Raw genomic sequence first — 22694 nt, forward strand, 5'->3', positions numbered from 1 at the left:
AATACTGAACGTGATGCACCAAGGGTCTGATTCAGTGTATGGCTGCTTCGTGTCTTGATCTGACTTCTCCTCCATGAACTTGTCTAATACCCTTTTAAAGCAAGGGATTAGACAAGTTCATGCAGCAGACGTCCACCCGGGGCTGTTAGCCACAGCGTATTGTTGGAACTCTGTCTTGGGCAGTGATGCTCTGTATTCTTGGTGCTTGGGACAGTGGGAGGGCTTCTACTAGTGTTCTGACCCGCGGTGGACCTCCCGATGGCACCTGGGTTTTTTGGCCACTGTGTGACACAGAGTGTTGGACTGGATGGGCCACTGGCCTGATCCAACATGGCTTCTCTTATGTTCTTATGGTCTTAAAGCAGTCTGAGTTTAATGGCTATCACTGCATCCTGTGGCGCCGAAACCAGCAAGCGATTCTCTCTTCAAATGAAAAGCTTTTTTCTTTTTGGTCCACTCCTTACGTTTGGGCATCAAGCCAGAACATCCTCTCCGGCTTTTAACAGGTATTTTACAATCCACTTTTAGCCCGAGGAGTGATTTATAGAGAATTTTTGGGCTGCTCGCTGAGTGTTTTATACTATTTTTATACCCCTGGCTGGTTTGAAATGGTTTCTGCTCGCTTCTAAAAGCTTCTTTTAAAAAAAAACAAATTCATGCTAATGGCTTTAATTGTAAGGAAGTTTCTCACGAAGCAGCACATACTCCCCCAGCCCCCAAAAAAGGTTTCTTTATTTTTTTATTTTTATGCTCTCTTTCTTCCCCACAGGGACTCAAAGCTGCTTAATGTGGTTGCCCACACCATTTTATCTTCACAACGACCCAGCGAGGTAGGTCGGACTGAGAGTGTGAAAATTTTCTTCTGCTCAGTTTTCCCCTCACAACAACCCAGTGAGGCAGGGTTAGGCTGAGAGCGTGTGACTGGTCCAAGGAGATTGTGAGTGGCTCTGAGTGTCCTTAAAAGGGTAGCTTCTGGGAGAGCTCTCACAGCCCCACCCACCTCACAAGGTATCTGTTGTGGGGGAGGAAGGGAAAGGAGATTGTGAGTGGCTCTGAGACTCTGTCCTTGAAAGGGCAGCTTCTGGGAGACCTCTCTCAGCCCCACCCACCTCACAGGGCGTCTGTTGTGGGGGAGGAAGGGAAAGGAGATTGTGAGTGACTCTGAGTGTCCTTGAAAGGGCAGCTTCTGGGAGAGCTCTCTCAGCCCCACCCACCTCACAGAGTGTCTGTTGTGGGGGAGGAAGGGAAAGGAGATTGTAAGCCACTCTAAGACTCTGTCCTTGAAAGGGCAGCTTCTGGGAGAGCTCTCTCAGCCCCACCCACCTCACAGGGTGTCTGTCGTGGGGGAGGAAGGGAAAGGAGATTGTGAGCCGCTCTGAGACTCTTCGGAGTGGAGGGCGGGATATAAATCCAATATCTTCATCTACCTCACAGGGTGTCTGTCTGTTGTGGGGGAGGAAGGGAAAGGAGATTGTGAGCCGCTCTGAGACTCTTCGGAGTGGAGGGCGGGATATAAATCCAATATCTTCATCTACCTCACAGGGTGTCTGTTGTGGGGGAGGAAGGGAAAGGAGATTCTGAGCCACTCTGAGTCTCTGAGATTCAGAGTGGAGGGTGGGATATAAATCCAGTATCATCATCATCTTCAAGACGGCTGCAGCCGTTCCTCACAGGAAAGCCATTCCAAGGGGTCCCAGTCAGAAAGCCGCCGACGCTTTTCCACAGCAAAGGATTCACCTTGATGATCTCTTCATCCCCCTCGCTGGACTTGACGCACTCCGAAGCCAAGGCGTGGCTGCCCGTGGGCCGGTTGGCCACCATGGCAAAGGCTCTTCCCACCGGCTGTAGGGAGAGAGAGCAGAAGGAGGGTAGCAGATAGCGGGCTGCCTCACGCATGCACGCGAGTGCCAGAGAGAGACGGTGGCTCAGTGGTAGAGCATCTGCTTGGTAAGCAGAAGGTCCCAGGTTCAATCCCCGGCATCTCCAACTAAAAAGGGTCCAGGCAAATAGGTGTGAAAAACCTCCGCTTGAGACCCTGGAGAGCAGGGGAGGGACGGTGGCTCAGTGGTAGAGCATCTGCTTGGTAAGCAGAAGGTCCCAGGTTCAATCCCTGGCATCTCCAACTAAAAAGGGTCCAGGCAAATAGGTGTGAAAAACCTCCGCTTGAGACCCTGGAGAGCAGGGGAGGGACGGTGGCTCAGTGGTAGAGCATCTGCTTGGTAAGCAGAAGGTCCCAGGTTCAATCCCCGGCATCTCCAACTAAGAAGGGTCCAGGCAAATAGGCGTGAAAAACCTCAGCTTGAGACCCTGGAGAGCCGCTGCCAGTCTGAGTAGACAAGACTGACTTTGATGGACCGAGGGTCTGATTCAGTAGGAGGCAGCTTCATTAGGGGTCCCAGGTTCAATCCCTGACATCTCCAAAAAGGGTCCAGGCAAGTAGGCATGAAAAACCTCCGCTTGAGACCCTGGAGAGCCACTGCCAGTCTGAGTAGACTTCGATGGACCGAGGGTCTGATTCAGTAGAAGGCAGCTTCATATGTTCATAATCATTGGGGAGGGACGGTGGCTCAGTGGTAGAACTGCTTGGTAAGCGGAAGGTCCCAGGTTCAATCCCCGGCATCTCCAACTAGAAAGGGTCCAGGCAAGTAGGCATGAAAGACCTCCGCTTGAGACCCTGGAGAGCCGTTGCCAGTCTGAGTAGACAAGACTGACTTTGATGGACCGAGGGTCTGAGTCAGTATAAGGCAACTTCATATGCTCATAATCTTTGGGGAGGGACAGTGGCTCAGTGGTAGAGCATCTGCTTGGTAAGCAGAAGGTCCCAGGTTCAATCCCCGGCATCTCCAACTAGAAAGGGTCCAGGCAAGTAGGTGTGAAAAACCTCAGCTTGAGACCCTGGAGAGCCACTGCCAGTCTGAGTAGACAATACTGACTTTGATGGACCCAGGATCTGATTCAGTATAAGGCAGCTTCATATGTTCATATGTAGAAATCCTGGAGGGTTTTTTTGGCCGTCTTCTGGGCTTGGGAACTAACTTTGGGGACAATGAGAGAAAATAAGAACTATTTTGCATCTTCTGGGCATGAAGAAGGGGTCACTGAGTGTGTGTTGGGGGGGGTGAGGTATTTGTGAAGTTCCTACACTGTGCAGCGGAGGCTGGACTAGATGACCCTGGAGGTCCCTTCTACGATTCTATGGATCTACTTTTTAAGAAACACGGCACAGAACAAAAGAACAAAATATATGGGACTACTTTATTTTAACCAAACTGGCATACTCTTCCTCACAGTCTTCTCCTCAGACCTATGAGGAAAAGGCGGTGGTACCTTGGTTTCCTGTCGTCGCTTACCACACACACACACACACAAAATTTACCTCAAAATTCGGTATATTCTAGTTGGATTTATTTATATCGCATGTGATACAGCCGTATGATTTGAGTCGTTTTTCAATAAAAGTCTTTAAAATAATTTTTTTTTTAAGAAACACGGCACAGGGCTCTTTTGAGACCATTTTGACACACAGACACAGAGATTAAAACATAGTGTGTGGGGCGGGGGGCAATTCGAACAGTACAGTGGGGGGTCCCCAACCTGTTTGAGCCTGCAGGCACAAAATGGCCGTCCCAGGAGGCAAGACCAGCCACCAAAATGGCTCCCACAGCTTACTTCAGTGACACACTGACTAGTCTTGTACTGGGGTGACTGCAATTGTCGGAGTAACGTTTTCTTAAAAATCTACACAGCCAATCAAACACCGTGGGGGGCAAAAATTCTCCACGGCCCCACCTGCTCTCTAAAGACACAGTGACACCGGTGTGCGCCAGGGCACCCCATTTGGCACCATGCTGGACAACCCCTACGCTCGAACCACAAATGTCTCAACTCTCCCCTGCTTCCTCAGGAGGTGGTGGGCTCTCTGTCTTCGGAGGTTTTCAAACAGACGCTAGATGGCTGCCTGACAGCAATGCTGATTCTGTGAATTAGGCAGATCATGAGAGGGAGGGGGCAGGAAGGGCCTATCTAAGCTGTGGAGTCTTGTGAGCAAAAATTGTGAGCTCCTGGCATTAAAGCTGCGAGTTACTGCATCGATCAGCTTGCTCCGGGGGCCATTTTTCCTGAGCTAAGACAAAAAGGAGTGAGCCGGAAGCTTAAAAAATTCTGAGCTAGCTCACGCTAACTCAGCTTCGGGCGGGGACTGGTTGCATCAGGGGTTAGTTCTCGTGGGTCTTTCTTACACGCTCAGGGAAATGCTGATCAGGAAAAATGGCCCCCGGAGCAAGCTAATTGATGCGGTCAGGCAATTTTTTTCCAGGCCAGTTCGGCCAGGGATCCTGGGTTTTCTTCCCCATCTTCTAGGCATGCAGCAGGGGTCACTGGGGATGCGTGCGGGGGGAGGTATTCGTGAAGTTCCTGCATTGTGCAGAGGGGGCTTGGACTAGATGACCCTGGAGGTCCCTTCCAACTCTAGGATTCCCCAAACCGGTGGGGGGTGGCTTCCACCCAGGAAGTTCTGAAAAGCCAGACTTCTGGTTTCAGCGTACAGGAGCATCTACTCACCTTCGGCTTCGCTGGGTCTCGCCTGTCGCCTGGGAGATCATTCTGCAGCGTCAGCCTTAATATTTTCACACTTTCCTAAAGAAGCAGAAAGGAAGAAAGAAAAAAAAGGGACTGTTGCGGATTGTATTGTATTACGCGGCTGACGGATCATCACCCACGCACGCAGCATCTTGCGGACACAGAGAAGTCCCCGGCTGCGGGTGGGGCCGCAGCTCAGCGGCAGAGCATCTGCTCGATGCGCAGAAAGTCCCAGCTTCGGTCCCCGGCATATGAGCTTTTATGGCTGAGGCAACAGGTGATGGGAAAGACCTCCACCTGAGACCCTGAAGATGTCAGCTCCGGGACAATCCTCAATTAAAGAAGGCGTCCAATGTGGCCAGGAAGCCGTCTTTATTGACAGCCAGGTCAGTAGCAATACATGCCGGTGTCAGAAATGGCTCACCTGTGAGGTGACCAGACTAACATGCCTTATCTAGGGCCGTTAAGCAGCCCACCTAAACTACGATGCAAAAAGCCTGCATAAACAATACAAAATTGTTTTCCACCAACTTCTTGCACACAGCAGACAGTGAGCAGAGGTGCTGTTCTCTGCAAACAGATAAAAACGACCTTGAAGCACTGACCGCACGATCGTTGCGGAGCATAAACGGATACTTATGTTTACTGCAAGGTAAAAGCAGGGCGCAAGCAAAGCGAGCGTAATTTCCCCCTCCTCCCATTCTCCATGTGAGCAACGTACATTAGACAGAAATATTGATGTATTTTAAAGCCAAACTTTATGTTAGATTTCATACGTTGTGAGCCGCCCTGAGCCGCTTCGGCGGAAAGGGCGGGATATAAATTGAAATAAACTGAAACTGAGACAGATATAGCAAAATGGCAAGGGCTCTTCACAGGAGAGCAGCTGCCAGTCTGAGCAGACAATATGGAGACCCTGGAGAGCCACTGAGAGTCTGAATCGACAGTCCTGGCTTTGATATGGAGCATGTCGACTTAGCAATGGTGATCCATGCTACATGAGAACATAAGAGAAGCCCTGTTGGATCAGGCCAGTGGCCCCTCCAGTCCAACACTCTGTGTCACATAAGAACAGAAGAGAAGCCCTGTTGGATCAGGCCAGTGGCCCCTCCAGTCCAACACTCTGTGTCACATAAGAACAGAAGAGAAGCCTTGTTGGATCAGGCCAATGGCCCCTCCAGTCCAACACTCTGTGTCACATAAGAACGTAAGAGAAGCCATGTTGGATCAGGCCAATGGCCCATCCACTCCAACACTCTGTGTCACATAAGAGCATAAGAGAAGCCATGTTGGATGAGGCCAGTGGCCCCTCCAGTCCAACACTCTGTGTCACATAAGAGTATAAGAGAAGCCATGTTGGATCAGGCCAATAGCCCCTCCAGTCCAACACTCTGTGTCACATAAGAACATAAGAGAAGCCATGTGGGATCAGGCCAATGGCCCATCCACTCCAACACTCTGTGTCACATAAGAACATAAGATAAGCCATGTTGGATCAGGCCAATGGCCCCTCCAGTCCAACACTCTGTGTCACATAAGAGTATAAGAGAAGCCCTGTTGGATCAGGCCAATAGCCCCTCCAGTCCAACACTCTGTGTCACATAAGAACATAAGAGAAGCCCTGTTGGATCAGGCCAATGGCCCATCCACTCCAACACTCTGTGTCACATAATAACATAAGAGAAGCCATGTTGGATCAGGCCAACGGCCCCTCCAGTCCAACACTCTGTGTCACATAAGAACATAAGAGAAGCCCTGTTGGATCAGGCCAATGGCCCATCCACTCCAACACTCTGTGTCACATAATAACATAAGAGAAGCCATGTTGGATCAGGCCAACGGCCCCTCCAGTCCAACACAGTGGCCAGAAAAAAACAAAAACCCAAGTGTCATCAGGCACTTTGCCCTCCCCCCCCAAGCACCAAGAATATAGAGCATCACTGCCCCAGACACTTCCAACAATACGCTGTGGCTAATAGCCACTGATGGACCTCTGCTCCATATTTTTATCCAATCCCCTCTTAAAGCTGGCTATGCTTGCAGCGGCCACCACATCCTGTGGCAGTGAAGTCCACATGTTAATCACCCTACAGTCACCTCGAGAACAGACCACTGTAATGCTCTTTACATGGGGCTACCCTTGACTCCGATTCGGAAACTACAGCTAGTGCAGAATGCTGCGGCGCAGCTGTTAATGGGGCTCCCTCATTGGGAGTACATTCAGCCAGTGCTGAAAGAGCTGCACTGGCTACCTAATGTGTTCCAAGTCTGTTTCAAGGTGTTGGTATTTAAAGCCCTTTATGGTCGGGGGCCTGCCTATCTACAGGATCGCCTTTCTCCGCATGTTTCCTAGCAAGCACTGCGTTCAGGGGCACAAAATCTACTGTCCATCCCTGGACCAAAGGAGGCCAGGTTTTGCTCCACAAGGGCTAGTGCCTTCTCGGTGGCAGCACCAGAAACGCGGAATGCCCTCCCAGAGGCTATAAGGGCCCTGCGGGATCTTTCTACGGGATTTGGAATACCGTGTACAATTCTGGTCACCGCCCCTCAAAAAGGATATTATAGCATTGGAAAAAATGCAGAAAAGGGGCAACTAGAATGATTCAAGGGTTGGAACACTTTCCCTATGAAGAAAGGTTAAAACGCTTGGGCTCTTTAGCTTGGAGAAACGTCGACTGCGGGATGAGATGATAGAGGTTTACCAGATAATGCATGGGATGGAGAAAGTAGAGAAAGAAGTCCTTTTCTCCCTTTCTCGCAATACAAAAACTCGTGGGCATTTGATGAAACTGCTGAGCAGTCAGGTTAAAATGGATAAAAGGAGGTCCTTCTTCACCAAAGGGTTATTAACATGTGGAATTCACTGCCACAGGAGGTGGTGGCGGCTGCAAGCATAGACAGCTTCAAGAGGGGAATGGGTAAGCATATGGAGCAGAGGTCCACCCCCCATCTCTAAAGAGCTATGATTACTATCTGATCGCCATCAGGAAAAGAATCCGCCTATATCGAAGACAGCACCATAGAATGTTTTTTTAGAATGTTTTAATTGTAATTGTATTTTATTGGTTTTTAAATTGCATATGCAAATATCTAAATCGATTGATAGCCGCCCTGAGTCCACTTGTGGAGAGGGCGGGATAGAAATTTAAGGTAAATAAATAAATAAAATATAGCGATGGTCTGAATCCGTATAAGGCAGTTCCCTGCGTCCATGTGCGGTTGAAGGAGCATGCAATAAATACAGCTGTATTCAGGGGGAAAACAGGAAAGGGAGAGGAAAGGGAAGCGCCGCAGAAGGGAAAAGGAAGTGCCACAGACAGCAACAGGAAGGCAGAGATCTTAATCCCCTAGTCCTCATTGTGAAACCCAATGGCTTTGCCCCTATGGGATTGAGCAAGTCTGGTGCAAAGCTAGCTGTGGCGCAGAAAAGAAAGCAAGAGAGAGCCCTCTGGGGACCTGATTACAGCCCTCTGGGCAGCACGTTGGACACCCCTGGTTTACTCAGACTGGCAGCGGCTCTCCAGGGTAGGAGAGCCAGTTTGGTGTAGTGGTTAAGTGTGCGGACTCTTATCTGGAAGAACTGGGTTTGATTCCCCACTCCTCCACTTGCAGCTGCTGGAATGGCCTTGGGTCAGCTGTAGCTCTGGCAGAGGTTGTCCTTGAAAGGGCAGCTGCTGTGAGAGGCCTCTCCAGCCCCACCCACCTCACAGGGTGTCTGTTGTGGGGGAGGGAGATAAAGGAGATTGTGAGCCGCTCTGAGACTCTTTGGAGTGGAGGGCGGGATACAAATCCAATATCTTCATCTACCTCACAGGGTGTCTGTTGTGGGGGAGGAAGGGAAAGGAGATTGTGAGCCGCTCTGAGACTCTTCGGAGTGGAGGGCGGGATACAAATCCAATATCTTCATCTACCTCACAGGGTGTCTGTTGTGGGGGAGGAAGGGAAAGGAGATTGTGAGCCGCTCTGAGACTCTTCGGAGTGGAGGGCGGGATACAAATCCAATATCTTCATCTACCTCACAGGGTGTCTGTTGTGGGGGAGGAAGGTAAAGGAGATTGTGAGCCGCTCTGAGACTCTTCGGAGTGGAGGGTGGGATATAAATCCAATATCTTCATTTACCTCACAGGGTGTCTGTTGTGGGGGAGGAAGGGAAAGGAGATTGTGAGCCGCTCTGAGACTCTTCGGAGTGGAGGGCGGGATACAAATCCAATATCTTCATTTACCTCACAGGGTGTCTGTTGTGGGGGAGGAAGGGAAAGGAGATGGTGAGCCGCTCTGAGACTCTTCGGAGTGGAGGGCGGGATATAAATCCAATATCTTCATCTACCTCACAGGGTGTCTGTTGTGGTGGGGGGGGGAAGGTAAAGGAGATTGTGAGCCCCTCTGAGACTCTTCATAGTGGAGGGCGGGATATAAATCCAATATCTTCTTCTTCTTCTTCAGGGTCTCAGGCTGTCTTTCACGTCACTTAGTGCTGGATCTTTTTTTTTCACCCCCAAGTGGAGATGCTGGGGATTGAACCTGGGAACTCCCGCAGGCGAAGCAGAGGCTCTGCCACTGAACCACAGCCCCTCCCGAATCAAGAGAAGGCGTGCGCTCGTTCTGGTTACGCGACGGCCATTATAGGATTAGGAGTGGTGCCGCTTTTAATTCTCCCTCGCTTGACTGGCATCGTCGCAAAGCCAGCCTAAATCTTCTTAATCCCCTAGTCCTCATTGTGAAACCCGGAAGCCCCTATCGCTTCTCCAAGCCAAGGCAGCCGGTGCCTGGGAGAACGCATTTAAAGTTGCTTTCTTTCAGCCTCTCCCTCCCCACATCTGTTTGCCTGCTTGCCTTGCCGTTCTCAAAACAACTGACGTTCGTGTCTCGCGGCTCTCAAACATCCGATGTTTATTCCGCGCGGCTCTTCCGTTAAGCAAGTTTGGCCACCTCTGGTCTAGGATGTCACCGTGGAACCAGAGTGGTAAAGCTGCAGTACTGCGGTCTGAACTCTCTGCTCGCGACCTGAGTTCGATCCCGGCGGAAGCTGGGTTTTCAGGTAGCCGGCTCCAGGTTGACCCAGTCTTCCATCCTTCCGAGCTCGGTCAAATGAGTACTCGGCTTGCTGGGGGGGAAGTGTAGATCAGGGGTGGCCAAGGGTAGCTCTCCAGATTTTTTTTTTGGCCTACAACTCCCATCAGCCGCAGCCAGCATGGCCAATGGCTGGGGCTGATGGGAGTTGTAGGCAAAAAAACAATCTGGAGAGCTACCCTTGGCCACCCCTGGTGCAGACGACTGGGGAAGGCAAGGGCAAACCACCCCGTAAAAGGTCTGCCGTGAAAATGTCGTGAAAGCAACGTCACCCCAGAGTCGGAAACGACAGGTGCTTGCACAGGGGACCTTTCCTTTCCTTTCTCCCCCTGTGGGGACTGAAAGTGGCTCAGCATGGTTCATGGTTTAGGAGAGCAAGTTTGGTCTAGTGGTTAAGTGTGCAGACTCTTATCTGGGAGAACCGGGTTTGATTCCTCACTCCTCCACTTGCACCTGCTGGCATGGCCTTGGGTCAGCCGTAGCTCTGGCAGAGGTTGTCCTTGAAAGGGAAGCTGCTGTGAGCCCTCTCAGCCCCACCCACCTCACAGGGTGTCTGTTGTGGGGGAGGAAGGGAAAGGAGATTGTGAGCCGCTCGGAGACTCTTCGGAGTGGAGGGCGGGATATAAATCCAATATCTTCATTTACCTCACAGGGTGTCTGTTGTGGGGGAGGAAGGGGAAGGAGATCGTGAGCCGCTCTGAGACTCTTCGGAGTGGAGGGCGGGATATAAATCCAGTATCTTCTTCTTCTTCATCATCCCAACAGCCTTGCAAGGTAGGCCCGGCGGAGACTGTGCGACTGGTCCAAGGTCACAGGACAGGTCTCCATGAATGGAGGTTCAAACTAGGGTCTTCCAGATCTGAGGCTGACACTCTGACCACAGTGCCACGCTGGCCCTCCCAAGAGAACCAGCATTTCATTGGTGCAACAGAGAGGGGAGACCTCTCCGGGCGAACTGGTTGAAACCCATTTATCTGTTCTTCTTTTTAATATATAATTAAATAAATTATGCTGGGCAAACGGAGGCTGTCGGAAGGACAGACAAGTGGGTTTCAACTCCCTGCGTTCGGCTTCTCCGGCTTTAATTTGCGAAGATTGCACAAAAGAAACACACACACACCCCTTTTAAAGCAACCGGTAACCTTACATAAGCTGGGATGGCAACGTTCCAAGAACAAGGTGTTCTGCAGAACCAGAAAGGGGCCCCGAACGATCAGCGGAAAACTGAAGGGAGCCCCGCCCCGCTGTTCTAATCCCTTTTGCCGACCGTCAACCAGAGCTCTCTGGGCAGGCGGTTTCGGAGGGCAGCCGTGTTGGTCTGCAGGAGAAGAGCTGGGTTCGAGTCTAGTCACATCTTAGGGACTCACAAGATTTGGGGAGGGGTGTATGAGCTTTCAAGAGTCAACACTTCCCTTCGCCAAAGAGTTTAGGCCAGGGGTGGGCAAACTTGCTTAATGTAAGAGCCGCACGGAATAAATGTCAGGACATCAACACCAGGTGTTTTGAGAGCTGCAGGAGGGAGGGAGGGAGAAAGGAAGGAAAGCAACTTTAACTTTAAATGCATTCTCCAAGCCACCGGCTGGCTTGGCGAAGCGATTTAAAGAGACAAACGCCTTCTCCAAGCCAGCCAACGGGGGCAGTGGGGGCTTCAAGAGCCACACAATGCGTGCGAAAGAGATACATATGGCTCCTGAGCCACAGTTTGGCCACTCCTTCTTTAGGTAGAGATGCTCAGTCTGGGGAGTGCACGGTCCAATTTTCTTGTTTTGTCAATATTTTTGTATGTGTGTGTGTGCACGCACACTTTAAAGTCACGGACCTCTGGTGACTGACCCGTACAGGGGGCCTGAAGGATATTCAGAAAGGTGGCTAAGTAAAGCCTGCCCCTGCCTCCCGACTTGGTATTCCAAGGAGGTTTTCTGTCCGAGTTCTTGCAAGGGCCAATCCTGCTTAGCTTCCTAGATCAGACAAGATTGGGCTTCCTCAGGCTCTCCAGGTCGGGGCAAAACCTTCCAAATTTTTATGGGACATTACTGAATCCTGAAAATGGAGCAGCAACCGGTGCAAAAGAAGCAGGAGGACACAACACAGCTATAAGGGGAGACCCTGAAGCTGCCTCATCCTGAATCAGACCCTTGGTCTGTCAACATCAGTATTGTCTGTTCTGACTGGCAGCCGCTCTCCAGGGTCTCAAGGCCTTTCCCATTCCCTGCTCCTTCCCACCGGAGATGCCGGGGATTGAACCTGGGACTTTCTGTGTGCCAAACAGAGGCTCTGCCACTGAGCTATGGCCCCTCTCCATGGCTCTCCAGGGTCTCAGTCTGAGGTCTTTCCCATCACCTTCTGCTTGGTCCTTTTAACTGGAGATGTCAGGGATTGAACCTGGGATCTTCTGCATGCCAAACAGAGGCTCTGCCGCTGAACCACAGCCCTTCCCCATAAAGAGTGATTCATGTTCTCAAGCAGAGGTCTTTCCCATCACCTTCTACCTAGTCATTTTAAACTAGAGATGCTGGGGATGGAATCTGGGACCTTCTGCATGTAGAGGCTCTGCCACTGAGCTATGGCCCTTCTCCATGCCACTCCAGGGTCTCAGGCTGAGGTCTTTCCCATCACCTCCTGCCTGGTCCTTTTGACTGGAGATGCCGGGGATTTAACCTGGGACCTTCTGCATGTTGAGCGGATGCTCTGCCCCTGAGCTATGGTCCTTCTCCATGGCTCTCCAGGGTCTCAGGCTGACGTCTTTCCCATCACCTCCTGCCTGGTCCTTGTAACTGGAGATGCCGGGGATTGAACCTGGGACCTTCTGCATGCCAAACAGAGGCTCTGCCACTGAGCTACGGCCCCTCTCCATGGCTCTCCAGGGTCTCAGTCTGAGGTCTTTCCCATCACCTACTACCTAGTCCTTTTTAACTGGGAGATGCCGGGGATTGAACCTGGGGCCTTCTGCGTGCCGAGCAGATGCTCTGCCACCAAGCCACAGCTCCTCCTGTCCCATCCTCTGCCAACCAATCCCTCCACCTTCATTCTTAGATACTCCTGTGGTTTCTCGAGTTCTTGTGTAAAAGTTTGCATGTTCATAACCATGAGGACCAGTGACATGATTTTGAAAAGGCAAGTGCTTCTTCACCCACAGGGTGATTAACTTGTGGAATTCACTGCCACAGGAGGTGGCAGCTACAAGCATTGGAGAAACATCTGGAGCAGAGGTCCATCAGGGGCTATAAGCCACAAGGTTTAGATGGAACTCTCTGTCTGGAGCAGTGATGCTCTGTATTCTTGGTCCTTGGGGGGCAGCACTGGGAAAGCTTCTAATGTCTTGACCCCACTGATGGACCTCCTGATGGCACCTGATTTTTTGGGGCACAGAGTGTTGGACTGGGTGTGCCACTGGCCTGATCCAACATGGCTTCTCTTATGTTCTTATGTGTGTCACAGAGTTGGAAGGGATCTCCAGGGTCATCTAGTCCAACCCCCTGCACAATGCGGGAACTCACAAATATCTCCCCCTAAATTCACAGGATCCTCATTGCTGTCAGGTGGCCATCTAGCCTCTGCTTAAAACCCTCCAAGGAAGGAGAGCCCACCACCTCCCGAGGAAGCCTGTGAAAACTTAGAATCACAGAATCCTAGAGCTGGAAGGGACCTCCAGGGTCATCTAGTCCAACCCCCTACACAATGCGGGAACTCACAAATACCTCCCCCTAAATTCACAGAATCTTCTTTGCTGACAAATGGCCATCTAGCCTCTGTTGAAAACCCTCCAAGGAAGGAGAGCCCACCACCTCCCAAGGAAGCCTTAGAATCATAGAATTGGAAGGGATCTCTAGGGCCATCTAGTCCAACCCCCTGCACATGGCAAGAAACTCACAAATACCTCCCCCTAAATTCACAGGATCCGCATTGCTGCCAGATGGCCATCTAGCCTCTGCTTAAAAACCTCCAAGGAAGGAGAGCCCACCACCTCCAAGGAGGAAGCCTGTTCCACTGAGGAATTGCTCTAACCGTCAGGAAGTTCTTCCTAATGTTGAGCCGGAAACTCTTTTGACTTAATTTCACAATCTCCTCCACCTTCCTCCCCCTCCACAACAGACACCCTGTGAGGTGGGTGGGGCTGAGAGAGCTCTCCCAGAAGCTGCCCTTTCAAGGACAACTATGCAAGAGCTATGGCTGACCCAAGGCCTGTTGGTTCTGGTCCTACCTTCTGGGGCCACAGAAAACAATTCCACACCATCCTCTAGAGGACAGTCCTTCAAGGACTTGAAGATGGTGACCCTATCACCTCTCAGCTGCCTCCTCTCCAGGCTAAACATCCCCAAGGAAGACAAGATGACGACGACAAAGAAGACGACACTGGATTTATATTCCACCCTCCACTCCAAATCTCAGAGTCTCAAAGCGGCTCACAATCTCCTCCACCTTCCTCTCCCTCCACAACAGACACCCTGTGAGTGGGTGGGGCTGAGAGAGCTCTCCCAGAAGCTGCCCTTTCAAGGACAACTATGCAAGAGCTATGGCTGACCCAAGGCCATTCCAGCAGCTGCGAGCGGAGGAGTGGGGAATCAAACCCGGTTCTCCCGGATAAGATAAACTGACTAGACCTCTGGATCAAGATACTGATCCAATCCCCACAAACCACCTCTACTTCCATCCTCCACCGACTCCTGCAGCAGAGAATTCTACGTGTGAATGACTCTTTGGCCAATGAAGGACTTCTTTTCCTACTGCCTTCAACTCTCCCAAGAATTATTGTCTTTTCCTGTGACTCTTCTCTTCTCAGAATGTGAACAAAGGACAATGTTTTTTTTTAAACCATCTACAGGGGGTTTTGCCATCTTTTGGGAATCGAGCAGGGTCAATGGGTAGTGTGTAGGGTGGGGGAGGTATTTGTGAGTTTCCTGCATTGTGCCGGGTGCGGGGTTGGACTAGATGACCCTGGACGGCCTTTCCAACTCTCTGATTCGATGAGACTAAGTACAAATAACCTCCATTTGGTCACAGAATCATAGAATTTGAAGCGATCTCCAGGGTCATCTAGTCCAATCCCCCGCATCCCCCTGCACAATGCAGGAAACTCACAAATACCTCTCCACCATATACACACACCCAGTGACCCCCGCCCCGAATCGCTGAGCAGTCTGGTTAGAACGGATAAAAGGAAGTACTTCTTCACTCAAAGGGTGATTAAAACGTGGAATTCACTGCCACAGGAGGTGGTGACGGCTACAAGCATAGCCACCTTCAAGAGGGGATTGGATCAATATATGGAGCAGAGGTTCAACAGTGGCTATTAGTCACAGCATATTGTTGGAACTCTCTGCCTGGGGCATAGTGGGAGGGCTTCTAGTGTCGTGGCCCCACTGATGGACCTCCTGACAGCACCTGGGAATTTTTTGGCCACTGTGTGACACAGAGTGTTGGACTGGATAGGCCACTGGTCTGATCCAACAGGGCTTCTCATGTTCTTATGTGACACATAGTGTTGGACTGGATGGGCCATTGGCCTGATCCAACATGGCTTCTCTTATGTTCTTATGTGACACATAGTGTTGGACTGGATGGGCCATTGGCCTGATCCAACATGGCTTCTCTTCTGTTCTTATGTGTGACACAGAGTGTTGGACTGGATGGGCCACTGGCCTGATCCAACATGGCTTCTCTTATGTTCTTATGTGACACATAGTGTTGGACTGGATGGGCCATTGGCCTGATCCAACATGGCTTCTCTTCTGTTCTTATGGGTGACACAGAGTGTTGGACTGGATGGGCCACTGGCCTGATCCAACATGGCTGCTCTTATGTGACACAGAGTGTTGGACTGGATAGGCCACTGGTCTCATCCAACAGGGCTTCTCATGTTCTTATGTGACACATAGTGTGGGACTGGATGGGCCATTGGCACATAGGGACATAGGAGAGCCAGTTTGGTGTAGTGGTTAAGTGTGTGGACTCTTATCTGGGAGAACCAGGTTTGATTCCCCACTCCTCCACTTGCACCTGCTAGAATGGCCTTGGGTCATCCATAGTTCTGGCAGAGGTTGTCCTTGAAAGGGCAGCTGCTGTGAGAGCCCTCTCCAGCCCCACCCACCTCACAGGGTGTCTGTTGTGGGGGAGGAAGGTAAAGGAGATTGTGAGCCGCTCTGAGACTCTTAGAAGTGGAGGGCGGGATATAAATCCAATTTCTTCTTCTTCTTCTTGGCCTGATCCAACATGGCTTCTCTTCTGTTCTTATGTGTGACACAGAGTGTTGGACTGGATGGGCCATTGGCCTGATCGAACATGGCTGCTCTTATGTTCTTATGTGACACAGAGTGTTGGACTGGATAGGCCACTGGTCTGATCCAACAGGGCTTCTCATGTTCTTATGTGACACATAGTGTTGGACTGGATGGGCCACTGGCCTGATCCAACATGGCTTCTCTTATGTTCTTATGTGACACAGAGCGTTGGACTGGATGGGCCATTGGCCTGATCCAACATGGCTTCTCTTATGTTCTTATGTGACACAGAGCGTCGGACTGGATGGGCCATTGGCCTGATCCAACTTGGCTTCTCTTATGTTCTTATGTGACACAGAGCGTTGGACTGGATGGGCCATTGGCCTGATCCAACATGGCTTCTCTTATGTGACACAGAGTGTTGGACTGGAAGGGCCATTGGCCTCATCCAACATGGCTTCTCTTATGTTCTTATGTGACACAGAGTGTTGGACTGGAGGGGCCACTGGCCTGATCCAACATGGCTTCTTTTATGTTCTTATGTGACACAAAGTGTTGGACTGAATGGGCCACTGGCCTGATCCAACATGGCTTCTCTTATGTGACACAGAGTGTTGGACTGGATGGGCCCTTGGCCTGATCCAGCATGGCTTCTCTTATGTGACACAGAGTGTTGGACTGGATGGGCCACTGGCCTGATCCAGCATGGCTTCTCTTATGTGACACAGAGTGTTGGACTGGATGGGCCATTGGCCTGATCCAGCATGGCTTCTCTTATGTGACACAGAGTGTTGGACTGGATGGGCCCTTGGCCTGATCCAGCATGGCTTCTCTTATGTGACACAGAGTGTTGGACTGGATGGGCCATTGGCCTGATCCAGCATGGCTTCTCTTATGTGACACAGAGTGTTGGACTGGATGGGCCATTGGCCTGATCCAGCATGGCTTCTCTTATGTGACACAGAGTGTTGGACTGGAGGGGCCACTGGCCTGATCCAACATGGCTTCTCTTATCTTCTTATGTGACACAGAGTGTTGGACTGGAGGGGCCACTGGCCTGATCCAACAGGGTTTCTCTTATGTTCTTATGTGACACAGAGTGTTGGACTGGAGGGGCCACTGGTCTGATCCAACATGGCTTCTCTTATGTTCTTCTGTGACACAGAGTGTTGGACTGGATGGGCCACTGGTCTGATCCAACAGGGCTTCTCTTATATTCTTAAGATAGCAAAAACCCTCCAGGATCCTTGGCCAAACTGGCCAGGAAACAAATTGCTTCTTGACCCCAAAGTGATGATCGGCATTTCCCTGGGAGTGTAAGAAAGGCCACGAGAACTAAGCACTGATGCAATCCTTCCTGCCCTCCATCTCATTTCATCTTCTAGATCAGGGGTGTCAAACATGCAGTTTGGGGGTCAAATCAGGCCCCCAGAGGTCTCTTATCAGGCCCCCGAGCAACTGGCTGTCGTCTGCTTCCTTCTCCCTCTCTCTTGCTTCATTCTGCACAACGGCCTGCTTTGCAAGGCTTGCTCAATTGCACAGGAGCTACTGAGCAAAACCTCTCTTTTCTCCATTGGCTGAGGCTCCTCCCTTGGAGAGGAAGGGGGGGAGGAATAGCTTGCTTCGCCAAGGCGCTCCCAATCTCACAGCACAGCTACTGAGCCAAGCCTCTCTTCCTTCTATTGGCTGAGGCTCCTCCAGCCGCCCAGTCCCCTGGGGACGGAAGGAAGGAAAGAGCCGGAGCTTCCTTTGCCCAGTTCCCTGGATCCCATGGGAGGAATACAAAGAAAGCATCTTCAAGACCAACAAGTGCTAACGTTTTAAGCACGTTTTAAGTAAAATATATATATTGGTGTTTGTCTGTGTTCTTTATAAAATTTATCTCTCTGCTACCTAATCTTAAATAGGTACAAACATGGCCCAGCTCGACAAGGTCTCGTTTATGAGCAAGTTTGATGTAGTTATCTGGGAGAACCAGGTTTGATTCCCCACTCCTCCACTTGCACCTGCAAGCATGGCCTTGGGTCAGCCATAGCTCTGGCAGAGGTTGTCCTTGAAAGGGCAGCTGCTGGGAGAGCCCTCTCCAGCCCCACCCACCTCACAGGGTGTCTGTTGCGGGGGAGGAAGGGAAAGGAGATTGTGAGCCGCTCTGAGACTCTTCGAAGTGGAGGGCCGGATATAAATCCAATATCTTCATCTACCTCACAGGGTGTCTGTTGTGGGGGAGGAAGGGAAAGGAGATTGTGAGCCACTCTGAGACTCTTCGGAGTGGAGGGCGGGATATAAATCCAATATCTTCATCTACCTCACAGGGTGTCTGTTGTGGGGGAGGAAGGGAAAGGAGATTGTGAGCCGCTCTGAGACTCTTCGGAGTGGAGGGCGGGATATAAATCCAATATCTTCATCTATCTCACAGGGTGTCTGTTGTGGGGGAGGAAGGTAAAGGAGATTGTGAGCCGCTCTGAGACTCTTCGGAGTGGAGGGCCGGATATAAATCCAAAATCTTCATCTACCTCACAGGGTGTCTGTTGTGGGGGAGGAAGGGAAAGGAGATTGTGAGCCGCTCTGAGACTCTTCGGAGTGGAGGGCGGGATATAAATCCAATATCTTCATCTACCTCACAGGGTGTCTGTTGTGGGGGAGGAAGGGAAAGGAGATTGTGAGCCGCTCTGAGACTCTTCGGAGTGGAGGGCGGGATATAAATCCAATATCTTCATCTACCTCACAGGGTGTCTGTTGTGGGGGAGGAAGGTAAAGGAGATTGTGAGCCGCTCTGAGACTCTTCAGAGTGGAGGACGGGATATAAATCCAATATCTTCTTCTTCTTCTATGTCAGATCCGGCCCTCATAACAAATGGATTCGACGACCCCTGAAAGTCCAGGCTTTAACTGATCTAGAACCCACTGACTCGTCCTTTCCGAAGACCGCGCCATCCGTAAAACTCCCCTCCAACGCCTCATTTCAAAGGAATGAACTTCACCCAGCCGCAGGCTCACAGAACGGCAGCTCCGACGTCCCCACTCCCCCGGCTCAGCAACCGCAATACCCCCTCGCTCGCCTATTCTGCGCATTCCTGCAAGCCTGACGCACCACCGACGCTCCCATCACCCCCGGTATCTATAGCAGCAAGCGGCACCCAAAACACACCCACGTACCCGTGCGTGTAAAACCACCATGCGCAAGTCTGCAACCGCTCCATATACGGCAGAGAGAGAAAAGGCTGCGGGGTTCCTAAGTGCAAGATTCAAAGTTGAGTCACCCGGCCTAACGCAGAGGGGCAAAGGCGAGGAGGGAGACATTGGCAAAGAGGAAAACGAGGCGAGGGGAAAAAGGGATCTTCGCTGCTGTGCGCACGGGGTCAGGAGCAGGAGTTGCAGCGCTTAGCCTGCAATCTCTCGCTGCACACACCGAGCTCCGTCCTTTGGAGAGCGACACGTTAAATCTGGGGTGGCCAAACTTGCTTAACGTAAGAGCCACACAGAATAAACGTCCGATGTTTTGAGAGCTGCAAGGCGGAGGGAGGGAGGGAGGGAGGGAGGGAGGAAGGAAGGAAGGAAGGAAGGAAGGAAGGAAGGAAGGAAGGAAGGAAGGAAGGAAGGAAGGAAGGAAGGAAGGAAGGAAGGAAGGAAGGAAGGAAGGAAGGAAGGAAGGAAGGAAGGAAGGAAGGAAGGAAAGGTGGAATGAAAACAATTTTAACTTTAAATGCATTCTCCCAGCCTCCGGCTGGCTTGGCAAAGCAATTTAAAGAGAGAAATAGCAATTTAAAGAGAGAAATAAAACAGATAAAAGGAAGTACTTCTTCACCCAAAGGGTGATTAACAGGTGGAATTCACTGCCACAGGAGGTGGCGGCTACAAGCATAGCCAGCTTCAAGAGGGGATTGGATAAAAATATGGAGCAGAGGTCCATCAGTGGCTATTAGCCACAGTGTGTGGGTGTGGGTGTATTGGCCACTGTGTGATAAAGAGTGTTGGGCTGGATGGGCCATTGGTCTGATCCAACATGGCTTCTCTTATGTTCTTATGAAATGCCTTCTCCGACCTGGCCGATGGGAGTGCCGAGAGCCACACAATATGTGCGAAAGAGCCCCATGTGGCTCCTGTAAGAACATAACATAAGAGAAGCCATGTTGGATCAGGCCAGTGGCCCATCCAGTCCAACACTCTGTGTCACATAAGAACATAAGAGAAGCCATGTTGGATCAGGCCAATGGCCCATCCAGGCCAACACTCTGTGTCACATAAGAACATAAGAGAAGCCATGTTGGATCAGGCCAGTGGCCCATCGAGTCCAACACTGTGTCACACAGTGGCCAAAAACCCAAGTGCCATCAGGAGGTCCATCAGTGGGGCCAGGGCACTCAAAGTCCTCCCACTTTGCCCCCTACAAGCACCGAGAATACAAAGCATCACTTGCCCCAGACAGAGAGTTCCAACAATACGCTGTGGCTAATAGCCACTGATGGACCTCTGCTCCAGATGTTTATCCAATCCCCTCTTGAAGCTGGCTATGCTGGCAGCCGCCGCCACCTTCTGTGGCCAAACTTCTAAGCTGCAGTTTGGCCACCCCTGCGTTAAACCAAAACAGAAGGAGGGGGGGAACCCAACCCTAAAAAACAATAAAGCTCTGTACCCAAAGTTTGGAAAATTACGGAGGCTTCCAACTGAGGCGGGGCCATAGCTGAGTGGCCAAGCCTCTCCTTGGCATGCAGAAGGTCCGGGTTCAATCCCCGGCATCTCCCTTTAAAAGGACCATGCAGAAGATGATGTGAAAGATCTCAGCCGCTCACTGGGAGAACATCTGCTTAGCACAGAGGTGGTCCCAGGCCGAGTGCCAGCTCAGTGCAGTGGTTAAGAGCGGCGGACTTGAATCTGGAGAACCGGGTTTGATTCCCCACTCCTCCACTTGCACCTGCTGGAATGGCCTTGGGTCAGCCATAGGTCTGGCAGAGGTTGTCCTTGAAAGGGCAGCTGCTGTGAGAGCCCTCTCAGCCCAACCCACCTCACAGGATGTCTGTTGTGGGGGAGGAAGATAAAGGAGATTGTGAGCCGCTCTGAGACTCTTCAGAGTGGAGGGCGGGATATAAATCCAATATCTTCTTCTTCTTCTTATGTTAAGCAAGTTTGGCCACCCCTACCCTAATCTAACGTTCTAATCTAACTAGTTGGGGGTGTGCCCAGAGAGGCAAGAAGCACATTAAATAAATGATTTAAATAATAAATACACAAACAACAATTGAGGTTGCTCCAAGCGAGCAGCCGTGTTGGTCTGACGCAGTTGATAGAGGTTGACAAGATGATGCATGGGATGGAGAAGGTAGAGAAAGAAGTCCTTTTCTCCCTTTCTCACAATACAAGAACTCGTGGGCATTCAATGAAATTGCTGAGCAGTCGGGTTAGAACGGATAAAAGGAGGTACTTCTTCACCCAAAAGGTTGATTAACATGTGGAATTCACTGCCACAGGAGACTACAAGCATAGCCAGCTTTAAGAGGGGATTGGATAAAAATATGGAGCAGAGGTCCATCAGTGGCTATTAGCCACAGTGTGTGTGTGTGTGTGTGTGTGTGTGTGTGTATATATATATATATATATATGTGTGTGTGTGTGTGTGTGTGTGTGTGTATGCACACACATATATTGGGCACTGTGTGACACAGAGTGTTGGACTGGATGGGCCACTGGCCTGATCCATCATGGCTTCTCTTATGTTCCTATGTGACACAGAGTGTTGGACTGGAGGGGCCATTGGCCTGATCCAACATGGCTTCTTTTATGTTCTTACGCTGAACAAAACAGGAGTCAAGTTGCACCTTTAAGACTAACCAATTTTTATTTAGAAGGTCAGCTTTCATGTGTTCTTAAGCACACTTCATTAGACGAGGAATCCAGCACAGGGAGCAAAGCCATACAGAGCTGAGCAGAGCCATACAGAACTGGTCGGCAGTGGCCCAGAATGCAACATGGTGCAGATTTAAGAACCAATGACAGTGAAGTAAAATTATTAACTGGAGAGCCAGTTTGGTGTAGTGGTTAAGTGCACGGACTCTTATCTGGGAGAACCGGGTTTGATTCCCCACTCCTCCACTTGCACCTGCTGGCATGGCCTTGGGTCAGCCATAGCTCTGGCAGAGGTTGTCCTTGAAAGGGCAGCTGCTGGGAGAGCCCTCTCCAGCCCCACCCACCTCACAGGGTGTCTGTTGTGGGGGAGGAAGGGAAAGGAGATTGTGAGCCGCTCTGAGACTCTTCGGAGTGGAGGGTGGGATATAAATCCAATATCTTCATCTACCTCACAGGGTGTCTGTTGTGGGGGGCGGGGAAGGTAAAGGAGATTGTGAGCCGCTCTGAGACTCTTCGGAGTGGAGGGCAGGATATAAATCCAATATCTTCTTCTTCTTCTTCATCTGGTAGGCAGTGGTTTAGAATGCAAAATGGTGCAATGACAGAGTAGCCAAATTAACAAATTGAGCAAACCTTTGATCGGAGCAGCATGAGCATACGAAAGCAACAAGAAGAAGACGACTGCAGATTTATACCCCACCCTTCTCTCTGAATCAAAGACTCAGAGTGGCTCACAATCTCCTTTCCCTTCCTCCCCCACAACAGACACCCTGTGAGGTGGGTGGGGCTGAGAGGGCTCTCCCAGCAGCTGCCCTTTCAAGGACAACCTCTGCCAGAGCTATGGCTGACCCAAGGCCATTCCAGCAGGTGCAAGCGGAGGAGTGGGGAATCAAACCCGGTTCTCCCAGATAAGAGTCCGCACACTTAACTACTACACCAAACTGGCTCTCAGCAGTATGTCAAAATGTGAGATTGTCTGTCAAGGAC

At 50.9% G+C, this 22694-nt stretch overlaps 1 protein-coding gene across 2 annotated transcripts in view; it reads right to left on the reverse strand.

Annotated features, from left to right (window-relative positions):
- Nucleotides 1-22694, reverse strand: part of TUFT1 (tuftelin 1) — a 90025-nt gene that overhangs the window by 42407 nt on the left and 24924 nt on the right. For both annotated transcript variants that reach the window (XM_060261176.1, XM_060261167.1), the window contains exons 2-3: nucleotides 4561-4635; nucleotides 1738-1842 (exon numbers count right to left, since the gene is read on the reverse strand). In XM_060261176.1, coding sequence (XP_060117159.1) covers nucleotides 1738-1842; nucleotides 4561-4635 — 180 coding nt within the window. The remainder of the gene's footprint in view (nucleotides 1-1737; nucleotides 1843-4560; nucleotides 4636-22694) is intronic.

Source organism: Heteronotia binoei, chromosome 1 (assembly GCF_032191835.1).
Source record: "Heteronotia binoei isolate CCM8104 ecotype False Entrance Well chromosome 1, APGP_CSIRO_Hbin_v1, whole genome shotgun sequence".
NCBI lineage: Eukaryota > Metazoa > Chordata > Lepidosauria > Squamata > Gekkonidae > Heteronotia > Heteronotia binoei.